The sequence below is a fragment of the Cebidichthys violaceus genome, unplaced genomic scaffold, assembly GCF_023349555.1.
Source record: "Cebidichthys violaceus isolate CVI_PGR_0920_01 unplaced genomic scaffold, fCebVio1.0.p SCAF_16, whole genome shotgun sequence".
Taxonomy (NCBI): domain Eukaryota; kingdom Metazoa; phylum Chordata; class Actinopteri; order Perciformes; family Stichaeidae; genus Cebidichthys; species Cebidichthys violaceus.
Window position 1 is genome coordinate 3,289,077 of NW_027176329.1, and position 21,051 is coordinate 3,310,127.

Sequence of the window (21,051 nt, forward strand, 5' to 3'; positions counted from 1 at the left end):
GATCTGTACTTGTACGTAATGATATCCTATGAAAAAGCAATTTCAAAGCAATTTCTTCCTACGACTATCCAGTAACACGATCAGTGCACCTGTACAACTTGGTTAGGTTTAGGAAAAGATCATGGTTTGGGTGTTACTTTACGGAAGTAACGTGACAAATAAGTCAACTGACGTCTGGTTTCACATGGGACACAAACAGCAGGTGTATGTCCTGTGTTTGTCAGAATGGTAAAATGGTAAATGGACTGTACTTGAATAGCACTTTTCCAGTCTTCCACTCAAAGCTCTTTCACACTACATGTCATCATTCACCCATTCACACCCATTCATACACTGATGACAGGGGGCTACCATGCAAGGTGCCACCTGCCCGTCAGGACTAACTGACACTCATACAACATTCACACACCGTAGGCACAGCTACAGGAGCATTTCGGGGTTAAGTGTCTTGCTCAAGGAAACATCGACATGGACTAGTGGAGCCGGGGATCCTCTGATTGAAGGACGACCCTGCTCACTGAGCCACAGTCGCCCACAGAGCCATTCATCCACACAGACCTCCCTATTACGCAAACTCTGATGCTCTTTATATTACGTCACCTGTCCTGATTCAAGATTACATGGATTATATACAAATTGAAACTGTGGGTTATACACAAATTATTAAATCAGAGGAGGCATTTTTTTGTGCAATTAATTCGCAATACATTTTTTTCTAACTGTTGATTATGAATTCATACCATACATTTTTCTGAGCTTTTGCACCGCAATCGAAAGCATCAACCAATCACGTTGTGTGGAACGGACATATTCAAAATGTGCACGATAGTGTACAACCACTCGGGGGCTCCGTAGTCCGAACCAAGACGGCAAACTGTATTATTCCTTTCAGCGCAGACCAGATCCCCTCCCTCCGTTCTTACCTTTCATAATAAAAGCCCTAAACAAATATACTGCCTAACTGTTTACCAGAGGGAACTCAAATGTACTCTAAACAATAAAACAGCTTACAGTAACTTTGGCTATACAACAATTTACTTCAGACAGATTGACAAACCTTGCTCTGTGTCATTAGGATCCCAGTAGTTGGTCCTTTGCCTGCACGTATATTAACCTTCTATCGAAAAAGTGTTGCAATTCACGCAAATTTGCACCTCCTCATGATTGTAGCTCAGTTTGGGCTTGAAGATGTCCTTTTTTAACAGACGGCCTGCATAACAAACTGGAACCATGGAGTTTGAAGACCTAGATATTTATCAGGCAGGCAGGGTTGAATTAGCAGATGCTATTGGTTGCATAATGGGCTGTGTGGTGTTTATTGGGGTTGAGCTATACTAGGGTCAAAATGGTAAGATATATCAGCTCTTGGTGCTCTCTGGTTATCTATAACATCTCTTCCAATTGTCATTGTCATGTCTGCCGGATTCATTGATCCTTTATCTGAGGTTTGACTGAGACTAGAACCTATAACATCGACCGTGGTCATGGTTGAAAGACCCGCCCTTCCGTCAGTTTCATTGTGGATCTAATAATATTGTCAACCAAAAGAGTTGAGTTCACTAGTCGCGGAGTGAACAAAATGTGCTGGGTCCGACCCGTCCCCCTTTTTAAATAAAACGAATCGCCTACTGCACACACCTGCCAGCCCACAGGTATGGGTGCACTCAGACCATGGTGACCATTCAGAAAGCTGGCAGTTGACGGGACATTCCACAATACAGGAAGAGTTCATCTGCCATTTCCTCTCCAGGCCCAGCTGCAAGAGAAAACATGGTTTTAGCTCTTTGACAAAAACAAACAAACAGTGGCTTTAACAGAAAAAGAAATCAAAAAAACAAACTCACCTCTTTACAGAACTTGAGGTCTACAGATTTGCCGTCGCTGCGCACACAGTCCAGCATGCGGGTTTTGATGCCGTTTCCACACACCGCTCTCTCACTGAGCTGGCAGGTACTCCAATCTGCATGGAGACGTTTCATCAGCAAAAACAACTGCGAGACAAACAGCCTCATGCATCACCAACATTAAAACGCTTTTAATGCAAAGAGTGTGGCTTCATGTCAATTACCCTGCCTCTGATAATTGCATATGGTTGACGCTCTATATGAGTCTCACCAGTGATGTTGTAGGAGTAGTGGAAGCAGTTGCTGTTGAGTTTGCAGAGCTCTGTCTCTTGAGTCGGAGGACACTCCTTCTCCTCTCCAGGCTGTCGGAGCGGGTAAGCGCTCCTCTCTCGAGAACTGTTCCCACTGCATGGCTGAGGAGCAGAGAGAGGATCATGACTCAATCAGCCATACTGCTACAGCACATGTACAAATAGACTTTGTTAATGTCCTCATCTCCATTAAATATGTTATTATAATAAACACCTTTCACAACTTTTTCCTTTAACATACTTAAAGATGATGTGTTTTTTTGCTTTATGCCGACTCATGTTCATGCAACTTAATTTCAAGCATTTCATTAAAAAGAGTAATGTAGGCACACTGACTGCAAAGCACAAAACCCTGATCAAGATCTGATTGGGATCAAAACAACATACAAGTTTTGTAGAGGGTCAACAGTGAGCACATTTGACTTTGATTGGTCCCTCCCCTTCTGCCACAGATTTCAACTTAAACACAAGGAGCAGATATGTGAGTGGACTTTCAGATTTTGTATATTTTTGCTCAAACTAATCAAGTATCACTATTATTATTATTATGCAGACGACACCATGATGTACTGCCTCATCCAGCGAGTGTGATTTAGGAACTGACGAATGTTTTAGTTTATTTCTTGTATTAGTCTTATTTCGTTAACGTGACATTGTGTTCTCTCATTTCCTCAACTGTCCATCTAGAGGTAGAAATGCCCATAAATGCTTGTGACAGTTTGTAGACTATTTACCTCATATGTGAACACAAAGCATTGACAGAGAGAAAGTAATATGTCATGTATACCAGTGGACATGGTTTCCAGGCTTCCCAGTCTGACAACACACAGTCCTCTGGGCAGGGCAACCGGCTGTTGCGGGCCCCCAGAGGCATCTCCTCTGGATCACACAGGTAGTCCTCCACCTGCTCAGAGGGCCCATCTATAGTGTTCAGCATACATCTGGACACAAGATGGGGATTCCAAGTTTAGAAGTAATTGCAGTAAAAAGTTCCTCCCTTTGTCCTTTCCATAGACATAGAAGTGGACATAGTTGCCGGGATGTCACCCATTGGTTTTGTGGACTGCTCCTTTGAAGCCTTGAGTTTGGCATTTTAGCCGTCGCCATCTTGTTTTTTTGCAACCAGAAGTGACACGAAAGGGTGGAGCTAAGTATAACTGAATGCCGAAGAAGATAGGCAACCAAAAAGGTTACAAATGACTTTCTTCAACTGAATCTACACTGTGAAAGGGTTCTAAGAACAAAACACGGTGTACTCCCAGATTGGACAACAGCGTGGTAGTGACCTGACAATCACAAGGTGGCCACACCCTAAAGCATACCCTGCTTTATATTCTACGTTTCTCTAAATAATAATTTACTAAATGAAGATCATGCATGAAACTAGAGATTGAGACCATAAACTCATGTTTACAATGTTTTCTGAGGGAATAAATCAAGAGAGAAGTTGAATCATTTTCTCATAGACTTCTATACAACCAGAGGAGTCGCCCCCTGATGGTCATTAGAGAGAATGCAAGTTTAAGATACTTCCTCATGGCCTCACTACTAACTATTGAAAGAAGCCTGGTCTACTGAGCTGATTATCAAGACATCCAATGGCACATATTTTCTGTCTGTGGGTTTAATTTCTGAAAGTCCCTGGTCACTTTTACGTAAAAGTCACAACGGCAATCCTACGATGTAACATTTCTGTAACACTTTCAATACTTTCAACATGAGAACAATCTGAATTGAATGTCCACAGACAAATGTAAAAGCTGCAGCACAAGGTTTAACATACACAGAGACAGAGCTAACAGACAGGCTTAACTGCAATAAATGTAATTCCCCAATCATCATCTCTCATGCACAAAAAACATAATATACGTTGAATATACTAGACAATACTGTGATCCCATCTCCACAAACATCAGAGGAATTTTCAAGTAAGCTTTGATAAATTGAAGACATACAATGTATAATTTCTCACCTGGAAGAATCTCCAAACTTACTAAAGTAACAGTTGTAGAACACTTCTAGACTTTTAGGGCTTAATTGGCAAAATGATTAAATTCTTAAAACTGAATGTAAACTGAATACATTAAAAACATCCACGAGAACACAAGTACTGACAGGAATGCAGATTGAGAACATGACGTGGTTTGACATGGTTTTATCTTACCTGACTTTCCTGGTCTGAACACCTTCACCACAGTTGTCCTTCAGGTCAACATTGCTGACCTTCCACACACTCCAGGGCTCTGCCACCCAGACATACTGCCCACAGTCACTAAGGCACGGCACCACTTCATACACCTGACACACACACACACACACACACACACACACACACACACACACACACACACACGACATTTAGGGTCTGATTCTGTACAGGAAATATGTCGTTTAGCAACAAAACATTTTTTAACTGTAAATGTATTTTGTTCCCTTAAACTATGGAACTGATCTGCAGTTATCATGAGGAATATTTATTGAGATTAAAAATGATTCACAAGAAGTACATCAAACATATACAATCATTCGTTATCGCAATTTCACTAAACGCAACAAAAACACAATTTCAGAATTGAAGAGGAGATCAAGTTCCAAGTTAACTGCTACAAAACATAAATTACATAAAAATAAGCTTACCTGAGCCTGTGGATGGAAACCATTCATCAAAGTAGAGAAAGGAAAAACAGAGAAAAGTGATTCAGATTATCATCTGGCATTATAAATACTTCCGACACATTCAACCTCAGAGATTCAGGCGTAATATTGTGTTGAAACATCACAATCACACCGTTTAAAGTGAGACCTCTCTCACCTGGTTGACGTGGTCCAGTTTAGGGCACGGTCTTCCACCATTGTAGGGCTTTTCTCTGAGCCACTTTGAGCGAACTTTGACCCCACTGCCGCAGGACTTGCTGCAGCGCGACCAGTTTGACCACTCGCTCAGTTTGCAGTCAGATGGACAGGGGATGATGCAAGCCTCCTCGATGTACCCTGTAACCAATCAGATGATAGCAGACTTATACATCCAAACATTATAACACCTGACTTTCTTTCCAAAAATAGACCACCAGCCTCGGTGCTGATCAGCGACTTCTCAAGCAGACATTCTCGCTATTACTCGCTGGTGATGATTCCAGATTCAACCATGTGATGCTTTCCCTGACTCCTGCCATATACAAAGCTAGCATCACTGATCTACAGCTGTAGCCAGAAGATACAGCTATCAGCCAAAGGGAGCAAAAACGTATTGCGTTATTACCACAGTGCTCTCGAGCAAAAAAGAACCAATGAAGGACTCTGGAATCCGAGAGAAAGAAAGCAGCAGTAGTGACTCTGAGTCCAGTATCTTTTTACAGTTACAGCCGGTTACTATCAAGCAGCCCCATACTGGGAGGAAAGCAAACACAGACGCGCTCGTTCCCCCGAGTGCTTTGATGTGTTCTCTTTTTTCCCAGGGCTAAGATGCAAAATACGACAGCACTGGGATTCATAATTCCCCTTTCCCTCTTTGTCTTGGGCTGCTGGCAGCAATGCATTCCCAAGTTGTCCTGTCGATTGAGGGCGAATGATTTGAAATATTGGGACAGGATTGCTCATTGAAGAACAATTCTAGCCTACTTAACATATTTCAGTGAGATAATATATATATATATATATATATATATATATATATATATATATATATATATATATATATAAATTAAAATGTGTGAACCCAGACATTCAGTCTCCAGAAAAAAAATTTCTTTCTGCAAAGTGGGGATATGTTGAATGTCCACGTTACTAATGTGGTATGGGAAAATGGGTTAATCCTGAAATCCCTGGTGTATGCTAAAATATCACGTAACAGTAGAATAGTAGAAGAGCCTCAAAGTCAGCTGGATGAGTTATCAGCAACATCTCTCAAACGTTTGCTAACATTATCCACAGTCAGCTATTGGTCATCCTGGTCATACTTGTTGCAATCATTTATGACAGAGTAAAACGCTGTAACTTATAAACTCGTTTGTTATCATTTGAATCTGTGTTTTTGCAATTGAGTTGTGCTGTTGATGCTGGTGTTTCTAAGAATGGAGAGGGTTTTTTGAGCATGGACAACTCACCATGGCTGTTGCAGCGAGAGGTCTCCACTATGCGGTTGTCCTGGTCGTAGCACACCATGGCCTGGTAACGATATCCTTGGCCACACTCCTTGATGTCACCTTGGACTTTCATGCCCAGTTGACCTTCCATGCGGCCGCCTTCAGGTAGGACACAGTCCGACCAGTTGCCCACAGGCTGGGCGTTGTATTTGTTACACGGGCAGTACTGGGTCTCGCTCTGGGGGTACATCTGGTTGTTTTTACACTGGTCACGCTTTTTGCTCTTCCCTGGAACAAAAAAAAAACCCCAAACATTAACCCGTAACTTAATTAAGGTTTAGGTTAATTATGCCATTTCATGATTGTTGGTCCTTCAGCAAGGCTTGGAGCCCCCAACTGTTTCATTGAGGCAGCTTAATGATCGCTCCCTGTGGAGGTGTAGAGATTTAGATATAGAAAAGAACAGGGTTGTTTGTAGCCCTCTCATATTACACAAATACAAATTTCAAATTCAAAATGTTCTCCATATCCACTGATCTTCCTTTAAAGATTGATGTAATCTGGAAGTCAGCTTGAAATCAAAGTCTGTCACTCACCGACTAGCATCCTCTTGCGGGTCCTGACACCCACGCAATCGGCTGTGCAGGAGGAGAACTTGGACCAGCTGCTGAGTTGACAGTCCTCCTGGCAGGGCAGCTGGCAGGGGTGTGTGAGAGGCGGCATGGAGCTGGCAAACTTAAGACAAGCTTCAACGTCTGCCTGCCCACCGTCCTGCTTCCGGCACGAAACAGCTACAGTGGTAAAGGAGTGAAGAGAATCTAATGAGGAAGGACACTTCTCATTTTGTAAGCCGTGGTCAACTTTGATTTAAATGATGAGAAGATAAGAGTCATCCGTGTGACCACAGTAGATTGTTGGGTCTGACGCTTCACAATAACACTCCAATATACACTATACTTTCAGATACTATAGCACCATCCAGTTTCCTAAATAAAACACTGTACATACATATGTACTATGCATGCTTTAATTCAGTACATGGAATGCAGTGTGCTGTGCATTTTACACAATATTGGATGTGTAAACAAAAGGGACCATTGGTATGACCTTCTACAGCTCCTCCTTCTGTGTGAGGCATATGTTTAGCAAACAAATTATGAGGATGTTGTTTATAATGAAACGTAAGTTGCAAAGAGCTATGTTCCTTTGGAAGTTTTGATCATTTAAGAAGTTGCTCCACGTTTTAAATTTTTGTCCATGTCGTTTTTACTCTAGAGAAGCATGCCCCATGACTTCCTTAGACACATTGATTAAGTCCCTAATATCTACGCAATATACTGAGCAATGTATTATTCATACTGTGTAGATTTGATGAGCATTTGGATTTGCTTGATGACGCTTTGGGGCCGAACACCATGAGTTATTGCCTACATGTATTATTGTAGTTGACAAGATAAGGTTACTCTAAACTATCTTACATAACGCTGGTCGATGTTTCATTAGCTCATCTACACAAAATCTGTAAAGTAACTGTAGCCTTCAAATACATGTAGTGGAGTAAAAAGTATATTTTTTCTTCTACAAGTATAAAGTAGTACATCATGGAAATAGTGGGAGTTGTACTGTGGCATAAGTTAGGTTTAGCTTGATGTGGTAAACACACTGCTGGCTGGTTAAATGGCGTCAGTCAACCTGCCGTATATTCAAGAAAACACAGGTGACAATATGTTAACAATAGAAACACCAACACCCAATCCCCCCCCCCCCCCCCCCCCACACACACACACACACACACACACACACGCACACATTCATGGGACATACTACTGAGATGGCTATTGCCTTCCACACGTTGTATTGAGTGAATGGGTGAATCGTAAGAGGCTTGTATTGAATTGTGTCTCCTCAGCTCAGAATATACTATTACAGGTAATGGAGGAGCAGGATGCTCATCATTGGAATCTGATAATGGCCTCTGTGTCTGAGACAGGAGTCTGAGTGTGTCCACTGATAGCAAGTCAACTGTCTGCTTCAATACTCACTCAGCCCACAGTTCATGTTTTGTTATGAGATTCTCCACCCACCCCTGGCATTTAAACCCATACTTTAAGTTTATTGGTTTTGTAGAGAGGGTGAGATTTGAGACTCTTCTCAGTCCCATGACATCCACAGCTAAATTAAAGTCATGTGCAGCCCCCAGGTACTGCTTTGATGCCCACTGCTCTATTCCTGGCTCTTTGGAATAGAGCGCGTAGATGGAAGGATCGGATCAGTGTTCCCAAATCCCCACGGAAACCACACCTCATCTCTGTCTCATGCCTTTTTGATTACGCTGTTCTTCCTGCTCTGTTCATATAAAGAAGGACTCAACATGTGTGGACGTTTGTGTAATCTGTGCATGTGTCTGTGTGTATGTCCTCACCCCGAACCTGCAGTCCGGGCCCACAGGTCTCCTGAGCTCCAGGACTGTCCTGGCGCACTGACCATGGAACCAGCTGGCATCTTCGCCACTTATGGGTTTTCCATCTGAAAAAAGAAGAATAGCTATCAGAATCAGAAGTGTCATGCAATCAGATGCAGGGGGGAGTGAATGGTTGCCAGTTTTATATCCTGGATCCGATGGGAAAGAATAAGAGTTAAATGCCTCACTAGCAATCCCTAGAAAATGTACTATTCAGTACCTCCTTCAATAAAGCAAAGGATGGAGCGATCACCAAAATGATAATCTTGAGGGCAATAAATCCTCCACTACAGGAACATTATGTCATAATCCATAATGAAGGCCATGATCAAAAGGGTGCAAGAGCATGCCATGTGAAAGTAACAATCTCATCTCATCTCATCTCATCTTCAACCACTTATCCGGGATCAGGTCGCGGGGGTAACAGCTCCAGCAGGGGACCCCAAACTTCCCTTTCCCGGTGCCACATCAGCCAGCTCTGACTGGGGGATCCCGAGGCGCTCCCAGGACCAGTTTGGAGATATAGTCCCTCCACCTGGTCCTGGGCCTCCCTCGGGGTCTCCTTCCAGCCGGTCGTGCCTGGAACACCTCCTTAGTGAGGCGCCCAGGTGGCATCCTCACCAGATGCCCGAACCACCTCGACTGGCTCCTTTCCACGCAAAGGAGCAGCGGCTCTACTCCGAGTCCCTCACGGATGACCCAACTTCTCACCCTATCTCTAAGGGAGACGCCAGCCACCCTCCTGAGGAAACCCATTTCGGCCGAAAGTAACAATGGACTCGAGTTAAGTCAGAATTTAAATAAAAATAACTGCAGACGATTCGATTGTGTCCGTTCTTTTGGCCATTTGAGGACATCATAGGCATCCAAAATGACCCACAACTCTGACTTTTATAATTACAGGTAATTACTACGAGGTTGTCACTGCGTAACGTGTGCTGGTGTTTAAAATGTTGAATAGCACCAGCTTACCTGTATCCTTGACAGACAGATGGAGCATCACACTCTCTCTCCTGGGTCAGAACTTCAGGACAGTCCTGTCCCCCATTGGCTGGTATCTGGATCATAATACGTTTCCTGTACTGCTTCTTCTTGGTGTTACCACCTAAGCGAAGACACAAGAAAACACATGTGCACATGTAAGTGTGTAGCTATAGCTAAGTGTACCCAAACACACTTATAAACAAGCAACTGAGGTTAAATGTTGAACACGAGAGTGAACAATGCTGGGGCCTCCTCTTGAGTTCCAGCATGTCCACATTTCAAAAGTCACTATTTGCTGAAAGTTCATTAAATACGTCAATGTAGAAGGAATGTTACGAAACCCATTTGATCCTAATGTCTCCGTAATTTATCTATTCGATCACAGGAATTGACCGCTTCTAAGGGAGGCTAATACAATAGAGTGGACTATTGAATACCATCCCAATCATCCCAAGTCCAAATCTGCCCTTTGTCGACTTTCTTGCTCTTTACACGACGCCAATTGCTCTGACTGTCTAATAATAACGGCGAGCGTGGCTTTACATTGGAGTTAGTTGAAAGCCTGGCGTGTCTGATACAGACGCTAAAGGGTGCCCCAGCGTGTCGGTATCAGACACCGAGGGGCTCTGAACCTCGATGGAACATTCTGAGCCTCAGCACCGACAGTGAGCACAGTTAGCTTAGCCTCTCTCTCCTTTAACTTGGTTAATCTACACCATTTAAAGGCAATGCTGTGTAAGCAGTTCTGTTTGCACTGGATGTAGAGACAGTATTCACTGGATCAGGTTTGATATAAAGAAAACATCAAAACATGGTAATCATAAAGCAAGATTTTAAATTATAAGGAGCGTATTCTGCTTTTGTGCGTTTATTGCTGATGAATATCGGAGAAACCTCTATCACTGACACATCGTAGAGTGTTCTTTGTGTCCTTGCATTTCAGTTTTACTGATTTATGAAGAGAAAAAGATGGGGGGGGGTGATTTTTTTTTACGCAAACTGCATCAATTTGTAATTGCTTGTCTATGCGTACGTGCTGGTAAAAAGCAAGTTTGACACAAGCCTGCAAAATACTTCCACATGACAGAAGGAGCAGGAGACGGAAACACTAACCAGGCTGTTAATAGATGATCTGCTCTCATTTTCAGAGCGAGACACATGGATACACATGGATATTGTATATTGATACAAGATAATGAGGTGAGTATTTGTTCAGCAGATGCCTTCAGGGAGTAACTATGCCAATACGTAAAGCAAGACTCGGGGGATTGTTTGGAGCTCTCTTTCTTGACATAACGTATTTGCTTGGCAAATAGGTTCTAATTCCACCAACAGTATCAGGATTTCCAGCAGCTGTTGATTGTGGAGTCAGCCCCCCCCCCCCCCCCCCCCCCCCCATCTGATTCCACACAACAGTCTCTACTAACATGTTAAGAATCCTCTACCCCCTTATAAGAGACCTTCAGGAAGAAAAGAAAAAAAGTCCTTGTCCTATGATGTTCAACACAATATGTTCCTTTTAATAGAGACTGATGCTGCAAACACATTTATTAAACATGTCACTATCCAAACAGATTTCTTGGTATTCCGTGTCAGTGTGCATGATGATTGTATTATCTCTCTGCCGGTGCTGAAATAATGATGAGCACACTTGGCATACAGGTTTTGATGCATTCCCTCTTATGACACTGGTGCATTCGTATCGCCTCACTGTGTGTACTGAAGCCAACAAAGAGCTGGAGCTACCTGCTTGACATGTTGATGGGCAGGGGCTCCATTCACTGTACGGGGTGATGATACAGTCTCTCTTGCACGGCAGCAGGCAGGGCCTGACGGTGTCTGGGCGCAGACTCTCCGGACACCTGAAAGGAGATCATTAACATGCTCAGGCAAACACACAGAGAACCCTTTAATATGTGACAGAGATGTGCTGGATCAGAGCCAAAGGAACCACGCTGGGAGTTCACTGGGAGAGTCGACTGCAGCTCTGGATCTTTTTGTGAGACTTTGACTGTGTGTGTGTGTGTGTGTGTGTGTGTGTGTGTGTGTGTGTGTGTGTGTGTATAATTTCCATGTTTTAGCCCTTAACTTAAGACTAAGAGGTTAAAGTCGAGACTATCCTTTGAAAAACAGTAAATTTGACTTTAAACAACTTTTTTTTTAAATCGATTGCTTCTTAAATGATCTCTTCCTGGAAATTTGATTTAATTTAATTCTAAAAAATAATTTCCATTCATCAGTAGTGATTTGCCAGGCTGCACTGAAACTGAACCCTTTCCCAAATCCTGAAATCCCCATAGAACAGTAGGGACGTCGTCCGTGTGTGTCGAGCCAACCTGGAAACGAGCTCCGCTCCGAATTGCAGATCACCAATTAAAACGTTGCAAGAGAAGAAGCTCTATGGCAAACAAAGACATATGATATATGCACACGCATTCAAAAATCACAGATTTCACCACATTTGAACCCACACACTCAATTAATATCCTAATACATATTTCATTTTTTTTTATTATCGTCCTAATGCATTAGAATGATCTAATGCCAATTTCTGTTTACTGACGGCAGTCCTCACATCCTGGCCGCAGCTGGTGCCGCTGGTGAAAGCGGGTGCCACACTCTCCATTGATGTGAAAGTGTGTCCCAAGGCTGTGGGCTCACTGCTCGGCATGTAACAGTGGGTTTAGGAGTAAGCGCAGGAATAAAAAGTGAGATTAATCTCCATACACAGCGTGGGGGCTGGGGGGGGGGGGGGGGGGGTTTCCCTGCGTAGTAACTGCCAGAATAATGCTCTCGTTCTGTTGAATAAATAAATAGATAATTCATGTTCCCAGCAGATGCCTTCAGGGGGGGAAAGAGACCCAGATGCTTGGAACAGCTCATCAGCTAACACCTCTCTGCCAGACACCAGCAACAACAGACTAACCAGGAGACTAAACGGCACAACGTGCCATAAGCAAACACCGTCTGCAACCAAAAGCTGAGGCTGCCTTTCACTTCTACAAATGGAAGCATTTGGAAGCAACCTCGGACACCATCGGTTATTAGTCTGACAACATTTTAGCCTCTTCGGCGATCCGATTAGCCGCTTGAGATGCTAGGCGGGAGCTGAGTTGAGAGAAGATGTGAACAACCAATTGTTTCACAAGTAGCCAGTTTACTAGTTCATTTCAAACCATTAAAAAGCTTAATAGATGCCTGACGATTGGGTTGCTGATGGGTACTGCTGGGTACCTCTTTTGCTCTCCATACAAACCTACCTGCATGCAGCCAAAGGCCGCTCGAATGGGATCAGTCACTACCACTCAATGAACCAGAAGGCTTCTGATACCAAAATGTTGTCCCGCTGTCTGAATATGTTGCATTCATCTGCAAATATCTGAATATGGAGATTAGTACTGAGATTAGTACGTGTAAGCGTTATTTTGGGGATTATTTGTTTTGTTTTATCCTAATCACTCAGTATGCCCAGCCGATGCTAGGGTCTGTGAACTTAAACACAATCAGAGAAACATGATGATTTCATTTAAGTTTAACGAATGTACGATTTGAAGGGAGATTTAGATTCTGGAACCAGAATCCAAAAATTAAAATTTGCAAATTTGTATCTAAACATATGATACATACTACAATACTGATAAACCTCATTCGTGCCAGCCTTTAGAGAAGAAGCCGGTCAGCTGCACAAACTAGAGGCCTCGCAACAAATCTATCCAAAACTGTCTTTGAATCTAAAACGGAACAAAATAAAAGTGATGAAGCTTTTATCAAAATCTGAACATTAGCTACAGCTAGCAACAGCTTTTTAAGATTGGTGACTGTGTTTTGAGTCGTGGATACTTTTTTCCTTCCATTATTTCAACAGACTAGTACAGTGCATTTGAGTTTCTATCAGTTTGTTTTCTAACACAGTTGCTTTCTTCTTCTCTACTGATTGATAACTTAATCTGTTGAAGTTTCACTTCAAGCTTTTAAAGCACACCAACTGTCATCTTCATTACCGTGGACCCCAAGATAAACTCAAGCTTCAATCATAATGAGGATCCAATAACAATTCAATTAACATTCCAAAAGGTCCAAATTGAGAAAATGTCCTTGGGCAAATGTCCGGAACATTACAATAACTTCTAACATGCGCTATTTAGTATATATATATATATATATACACACACATATATACTCAAGAAGCCTAATAGTAGTAACAACGTCTCTGTGTAGCCAACAACTGTCAAATCAAATAAAGATTGTACACATCAATTATATTTTAACAATTATTATTCTCAGTTTTCAAATTTAAGTGGATGGATTATAAATAATACATAGAAATACATAAATAAATGTTTTTCTCATTTCAAGTAAAATAAGGGCTGGATTAAAGAATAACTGACACAACAGAAAACTTTTGAAAAAATGTGCATCTTAATAGCAGACCACCTCAAGGTGTCTCTCAGAGCGAACCAGGAACTTCTGATGAAGCATTTCAAAATTAAAGCTCTTCAAAATCTCATGCATGAGCTAACTTCAAATCACATTCATGAGACAATTTGTCTAATTTCAGATTAGATTTTAGAGGAAATGGTGCTTAGTTACAAAATCATTTCACCTCAGGTTAAAATGAAGTAATTCATTTAAAAAAAAAATATTTCACTGAATCGCCCTGCAGCTTTAAATTCAGTTCATTCAGGTGTGAAGTGATGTCAATCAAAAGAGCCACGATATGATATTTTTCTCATCTTCTAACAAGAGAAATGTGTGAGCATGGACTTTATGTGTGGTTATTAAACCACTTGTTTCAGCTCTATTCTCTCTGTTAACATCATAGTAGGTCAATGAATTCATGTGTTAGGATTCTGATCATATTGGGCTCTTAGGTTTATTTTCTGTGTCTTCATTTCAGATGTGAGAGGGTACGTTTGCTCAAAAGAGTTATGCTTTGTCTTGTAGTGGAGCTTCACATTATCGCTTTTAATAATCGTCACGGTCTCTGAACATATGAGACACACTGGTTTTAAACTGTCCGTGGGAAGAATTCACCTATAAGAGTCTGTTCATTATTGGCTAAAGACTCTGGTCTCTTTGGAGAACGTCATGTGAAACAACTTCTCTGACTCACATAATCATTTTCCATCTCCTCGTTCTCTTTCCTCGTCTCAGCCCCGTGTGTCTACATCTCACTCGAGTCAGGAAACTTGTCAGAATACCTATATTTGGTTGGCTGAGCTGCATCACGTGATGTGATTTACGCCGCAAAGGCTGGAAAAGCTGCGCCGGTTAAAATAAAAGCGCTCCGTCAAAATGTAATAATTCTCAATTATCTATCGGTTTTAGGTCCAGGGTCCGGATACAATGGCGTCTGGGTCCGGATCCGGACCGCGGTCCGCCTATTAGTGACCCCTGCATTAACATATACCCTCTCATCCTTGCGGTCTGTGGGCCGGAATCTGTTCGGTCCTGAGCATCAAGGCCCATTTACTCATAACATGTATATCATTTGACACCAGTTGAATCCTCTTGTGTTACACCGTATGTACCAGAGATGGATTGACATTGAAGTATTGTATTCACACCTGCATGTGTGAGAAGTTATGTGGAATCTTACTTTTTCGGAGGAACCTGGCCCACATTCACCCGGACACAGATGACCTTGCGGGTCTGCATCCCCACTGAGCAGGAGGCGTCGTCGCCGCGTGTTCGGCCTGCAGATGTGTTGGTGGCTGGAATGGAGGAGTCCTCTATGCACTGCCCCCACGGGCCGGTCTGCCAGTGGTACACAGTGCAGGGGTGGTCATTGCAGCTCCTCACCTCCTGCAGAGCACTGTTGTTGGGGCACTGGATTCCACCTGAGAAATGATGGAACACAAAACAGCGTCAATGTCTAACCCGGACTACAGATGGAAAACAAAAATGTCACCAGCACTAGCCTAATACAGCTTTTGGGTATAGATGGGTATTCTAGAACCATGAGACCAATCCAACTAACCCAAAGAGAGAGTGCAGTTCTCAAGTCTGGTCTCTGTATGAAGGCTGGTCTGAGACATTTCATGACCTCGTAATGGCCTTTTTGCAGTAGGTGGTTTGACTCGCACCTCCCTCTATTTTGGGTTCATTTGAACACATTCTTAACCCAGATTCCACCCATATTAAAAATAATAAATACCTCGTTGGTTATTTAGTGGCAGAACCAGCCTGTTGCCAATGCTCCTTCATACAGTTCAGTGCAGACATGATAGGCAGCACACATATACAGGCAAAAGAAAAGTCTTACTCTGCAGGGTGAGTTTGACAAGATATCCAAGTGCAATGCATGCTGGTAGATGCCAACACACCAGTTGGAACGGGATTGGTAGCCTAGATGCATTGGCTTCCGGTGTCCAGTGTTATCACATTTAAAGCTCTGCTACTTGTATATAAATATCTAAACTGGAGACCACTTTATGTTGCATATTCTCTATCAATTATTGTTTTTAATCGTGCATTTCCTCATCTCGAAGATTAGTTATTGTATCATTATTACTTGATTAACATTCAACTAGGCATTGTGGCATAGCAATGGATCTTTCAACATGAAAGGCACTGAAGTACTTCTAGTCTCCAAGGAGTCAAAATACAAAGAGCACAATTTTGGATGTCCACTTTCTAAACAGGAAACTAAGTAGTGGCAGACTCATATAAATACAAAGCACCTGCTGTCTGGTGGGTCTTTACTGAGGAGAAGAATCACTGGGCAGTTAGTAAAATAAATAGCTAACTTGGCTGGACAAAAAGAAGAGAACTGCCTTCAGAAAATCAGATTTCATCTACAGAAAATCCAAGGAAATAATAATAGCAAGTACTCAATTTGATGCCCGATTTAAAAGTGATAAACCTATATTGTAGTCGACCAAAGATAACAATTATAATCATTATCATTACTACTTAATTACAGTATGCTTGGGCAAACAAGATAAATCATACAGCAATCATAAATTATTTTCATTACCGCTATCAAAGTCCCAAAACAGTGGCAGTAACAGAATACAGGTTGGCTAGCAGCAAGGCTATGGCGATCCACTGCTGTATGAGTCTCTGTGCACTGCTGCAGATTAGCTTTTAGCTTTGATTTTCAGCATGAGCGATAAATCAAAGGGACGACCACAGAGATGAGGTGACCCAGGGGGCAGAATGTCTACACAGAGCCAAAAGCCAGATATGGACCCAGGTGGGGTGTGCACACCATGTGACCCTCTTCACAGCGAAACCCTGTCATTTGCAGCAGTCATCATCTTGGGGAAAAAGAGAACCCCCGAGGAGAACGTCAGCCATTAGCGCCCTCAGAAGGCATCGAATGACATCTTCCAGTCAGTGAACATGAGAAAGAGCCGCGGACAGAAGATACGGCTGACCTCTGTGTAACGGCGCAGGGGTGATGTCCTCCACACGGCCTTTCAGAAAAGATGCTATTGGATTTCATCAGGGCGGCCATTTATCAGGCATGGAGCTCATTAACTGGTGGAAGGACACGCCATCATTGCTGCACTGGCTAATTAAATAGTTAACTGATAGACATTTAAGTGCTACCAATCCAACTGAACATGTGTTTGAGGAAATGTGCAGCTCATACGTCAACATAACTGACAGGAATGATATGACAAAAAATATGGCATCAATGACACCCATGTTTTAATAAAATAAGATAAGAATAAGAGAGGCTGATTTTGATGCCGCAAAACAACTTTGACAGACTGATTAGAAGTCTTATGGTATGTTGTTTGCCACTAAATCAGACTTTTGCATTTAGCCAATAATTGGTGGATACATTTCCTAGATGGGTCATCACTTGAGCGGCGATGCCAATTTGCAACGGTTGTAATATTTTTTTTGGGTTCGGACAACAGAACCTCCTTGTCGTTGTACAGTGCATTCTGAATATGTCCGTTCTGCACACGGCGATTGGTTGATGCCTGTATCAAAAACGTTTTTGGAAATATGATTCTGTGTTTTTGCTGATTAGCGTTTGCATTGTGTGGGTTCTCGTGTCAAAAAAAAAACATATAAGCGTGTGAATTAATCACACGAAAGAAAGGGCCTGCAGCAGAGTCTGCCTCCTAAATGCTAGGAAAGCTAATAAAGGCTGCATTGTGTTCTGGCATGGAAGTCCTCCTGCAGCCCAGCATGCGCAGAGGAGGAGGAGGAGGAGGAGGAGGAGTATCCATCTACACGGAAACCAGCGTGGATGCTGTGTTGTTATGAATATGCCAAAGACAGCAACACAACAAGAGCTGTGTTAAAAGGACGGCAGGGAGGTAAAAGATCAGATTCTGATACGCTGCCAAGCCAGACGCTAACCATATGTGCAGCCGCCCATTTCCTCTCACAATGAGGCTCCTTGAGAATGGCTCAGTTCTCACAGTGTGATTGACAGTTTGGAGGGTTGAGCTTTAACCAAGAGGCATCGCATCAATCTCATTCCAGCACCATTTAGATACCCAGTCCTCACCTTGGAGTAAGGAATACTCAATACTACTGCTAGTGTGGAAGAGGGTTTTTTTGTTTTTTTTCTATTCTAAAAGCACAGGGATTTTGCTGGGCAAGCAGATCAGCGGGAAAGAGATCACATCAAGGAAGACTCACTTCTACATCTGTCCAGTTAAACACACGGAGACTACCACGTCAGCAAAAACCACTTGCTGTCGTCTAAGAACATCAAATATGAAAATACCGAAGATTGGATTGACCAATGACAACAGGGAAGGACCTTGAACAGAAGCAAAAAGCCACATCCTTGTGAATAATTTAAGAGGAAAGAACGTATCATACAATAGAGTTCGACAATGTGATTATGACTACTGTGCTTCAGCCTTTGTAACAGCTCAGCGGGCTTGTTATCCTTCCAGTCACTTCTTACCCTGCATCACAGTAACCCAAGCCACAACCTTTGCAGTCGCTGTAGAGGAACACACAGAATAATTCATTTCACTTTGACATTTCGCTTGGTATATAAGGAAAGGGAAATGAGATGTGCAGCAGAAAACCGGAATGTTGAGACTTGCACAACTAGCATCACTGTGGTTAGACCAATAAAGTTTTGTCAAGGCATATTCTGCTCTTTGTGGATGGAGAGCTGGGATGTTTGTTGAGATCAGATGACTCTGACTGACTTATTCGATATGTCCACATGAGTCCCATGTACTGGCAAAACCATATATCAGTGATTTGTCCTCCTGTTGCAGGACTTAGGACTTCCTACCTTCTCCTGCGTTATAGGCGAGGATGGAGCGAGCTCTGGTCTGCTTGCCCTCCGTGTTTTTTCCAGAGCAGGTGTGGGAACACAGGGACCAGGGGGTCCAGGGGCTCAGGGCACAGTCCTTTGGGCAAGGCACCTCACAAATGGCTGGCATGGGCAGGATGGCGTCACGGCAGAGCTGCCGCTCCACATATTCACCTGGAAAGAGACAAAATAAGGTCAAATAATTCAATAAAAAGGCTGGGTGTGCTTCATATTCACATTAATAGGCAATAAAAAAGGGACCAGAATCATGTCTGTCATTTAGAAGCTTTCAACTCAACACATTTGTACATCAAAAATGTATTTAAAAATGGAGATCAGAAACACAATAGAGCCGGTGTCATTTTTTTTGCCAAATGTCGTATTTTTTCAAAAGCACTACAACAGAACATTCTGCATTTTTCTATGTTAGGTGATGACCAACATAGACCAAAAGTATTGATTCACGGTTATCAGAGCAGTGAAATATAATATATTTCAGTAAAAATCAACAAAATATGTGAAACACTCCCAAGAGTTTATTTGTTTATTTAGTGGTTGCCTCGAGGTTAGAGAAGGGAGAATTCATCTGGATGAGTAAAGTGAAAAAGCATCATGCTGAGGTGCCCTTGAGCAAGGCCCTTAACCCCAACCTCACCAGGCGTAAATGTGTGAAACGGTGCAAAATTCATCAGGTCGTTCCTGCAAAAGAGAGTCTTTTGGAACTACAAACTGGGACTGGTGGGCTCCGGCACAGGGGAGAACTTTTGTTGTTTGAGAAGGTTCGTTTGGAATTGTGCACTATTCGGTACGTGTGAACAAACCCCACCACGACCTCTTCACGGTAATAGAATTTATTAAAATGATGAAATGCAAACATAAAGAAGAAAATATGCTGTTTGTATTACAGTCCATACGGGAAATGTAATTTGCCATCACATCCTGGGTGTGTTTCTCCCCCAAAACAGGAGTGAACAAGAAGATTGAGACTGATTTTAAATTACATCAAGCAGTAACATGTTCATGTCAAAATCAATGTGTCTGAGCAGAGAGTGTTTGGGTGAAACAACACTGCATATCATGAATCCTCATGAAACGGTCGACAGCTGTTTCGCTGTGAAAATAGACACATTTTGTAGATGTTAAAAGGTAGAAATGCTTCAGCAACCGTTGAGTATATTGTGACTAGTCCAACATGTGTTTTCATACTCTTTCAATCACTGCAATACATACGTGACGAAGTCTTGATCCTTATGAATAACTGTCATATGTTTAATACATGATGTCACTCAAGGCAGTTTGGAGTAGAGGACATGGATGTTTGAAAATGTAAAGGCAAGTCAATATTTAAAAAGTTAAGTGAAATGTCATTCCATCATGTTAGAGAGTCACATTTGTTTGAAAGAATACTGTAAATATTTTGGGAAATATGAAAATATTGCTTTCTCTCCAATAGTTCAAAGAAGAAATTGACATCAAGTCATGTCTGTGTGTCAAGTAGAGATGGAGTCAACTTTAACAGTAATGCAGAGTGGAAGCAGGGAGAAACAACTTTTACCGTAACAGTAATGTAAATAGTTTTGATTTCAGTTATTTATTGACAAACAAATGTATTCATCTGTCCAGTGCAAGATGTGACCTGTGAGCTCAGCTGAGCAGCATTGGTAAACAGGCGTTAAAAACAGAAGATTAGGTCAATAGTATCTCGCTAATGGCCAACCATAGTTATGTAGATATGCTGTAAAAAATATTAATATTATATATATATATATATATATATATATATATATACAGTATATATAATCCAGTGTTGTGTTGCATAGATTTCTTTCAAACATACTGAAACTATGCTCTGAAAATAAATTCCAATTTGCCAAAGGATGACGTCTGATGAACTATGAAAATAATGAGTATTGAAAAAAAATGTAATTTGCCAAAAGAATGATGACTTTTCCTGACATTCCTCGTTGTTTGTTGAAATGATTAAATACAACCTTTGTTCACATGTGAGTCATAAGGACCTCTGTGGTTGTGTGAATTATGACTCTTTGTCAGGAGGAAGGATGTCAATCTAATGCTGGGTCAATTTATTTCCGAGTGACTTTTAGTATTTAAGTATCTTGTT

At 42.0% G+C, this 21,051-nt stretch overlaps 1 protein-coding gene across 1 annotated transcript in view; it reads right to left on the bottom strand.

The window, feature by feature from the left end:
* The window catches only part of thsd7aa (thrombospondin, type I, domain containing 7Aa), a 140,550-nt gene that overhangs the window by 27,536 nt on the left and 91,963 nt on the right, over positions 1-21,051 (bottom strand). Inside the window, exons 7-20 of the mRNA XM_068710764.1 lie at positions 18,909-19,103; positions 15,282-15,522; positions 11,429-11,544; positions 9,671-9,803; positions 8,660-8,763; positions 6,834-7,028; positions 6,259-6,525; positions 4,968-5,146; positions 4,793-4,798; positions 4,320-4,453; positions 2,943-3,096; positions 2,116-2,257; positions 1,845-1,960; positions 1,639-1,756 (exon numbers count right to left, since the gene is read on the bottom strand). Coding sequence (XP_068566865.1) covers positions 1,639-1,756; positions 1,845-1,960; positions 2,116-2,257; positions 2,943-3,096; positions 4,320-4,453; positions 4,793-4,798; positions 4,968-5,146; positions 6,259-6,525; positions 6,834-7,028; positions 8,660-8,763; positions 9,671-9,803; positions 11,429-11,544; positions 15,282-15,522; positions 18,909-19,103 — 2,100 coding nt within the window. The remainder of the gene's footprint in view (positions 1-1,638; positions 1,757-1,844; positions 1,961-2,115; positions 2,258-2,942; positions 3,097-4,319; positions 4,454-4,792; positions 4,799-4,967; positions 5,147-6,258; positions 6,526-6,833; positions 7,029-8,659; positions 8,764-9,670; positions 9,804-11,428; positions 11,545-15,281; positions 15,523-18,908; positions 19,104-21,051) is intronic.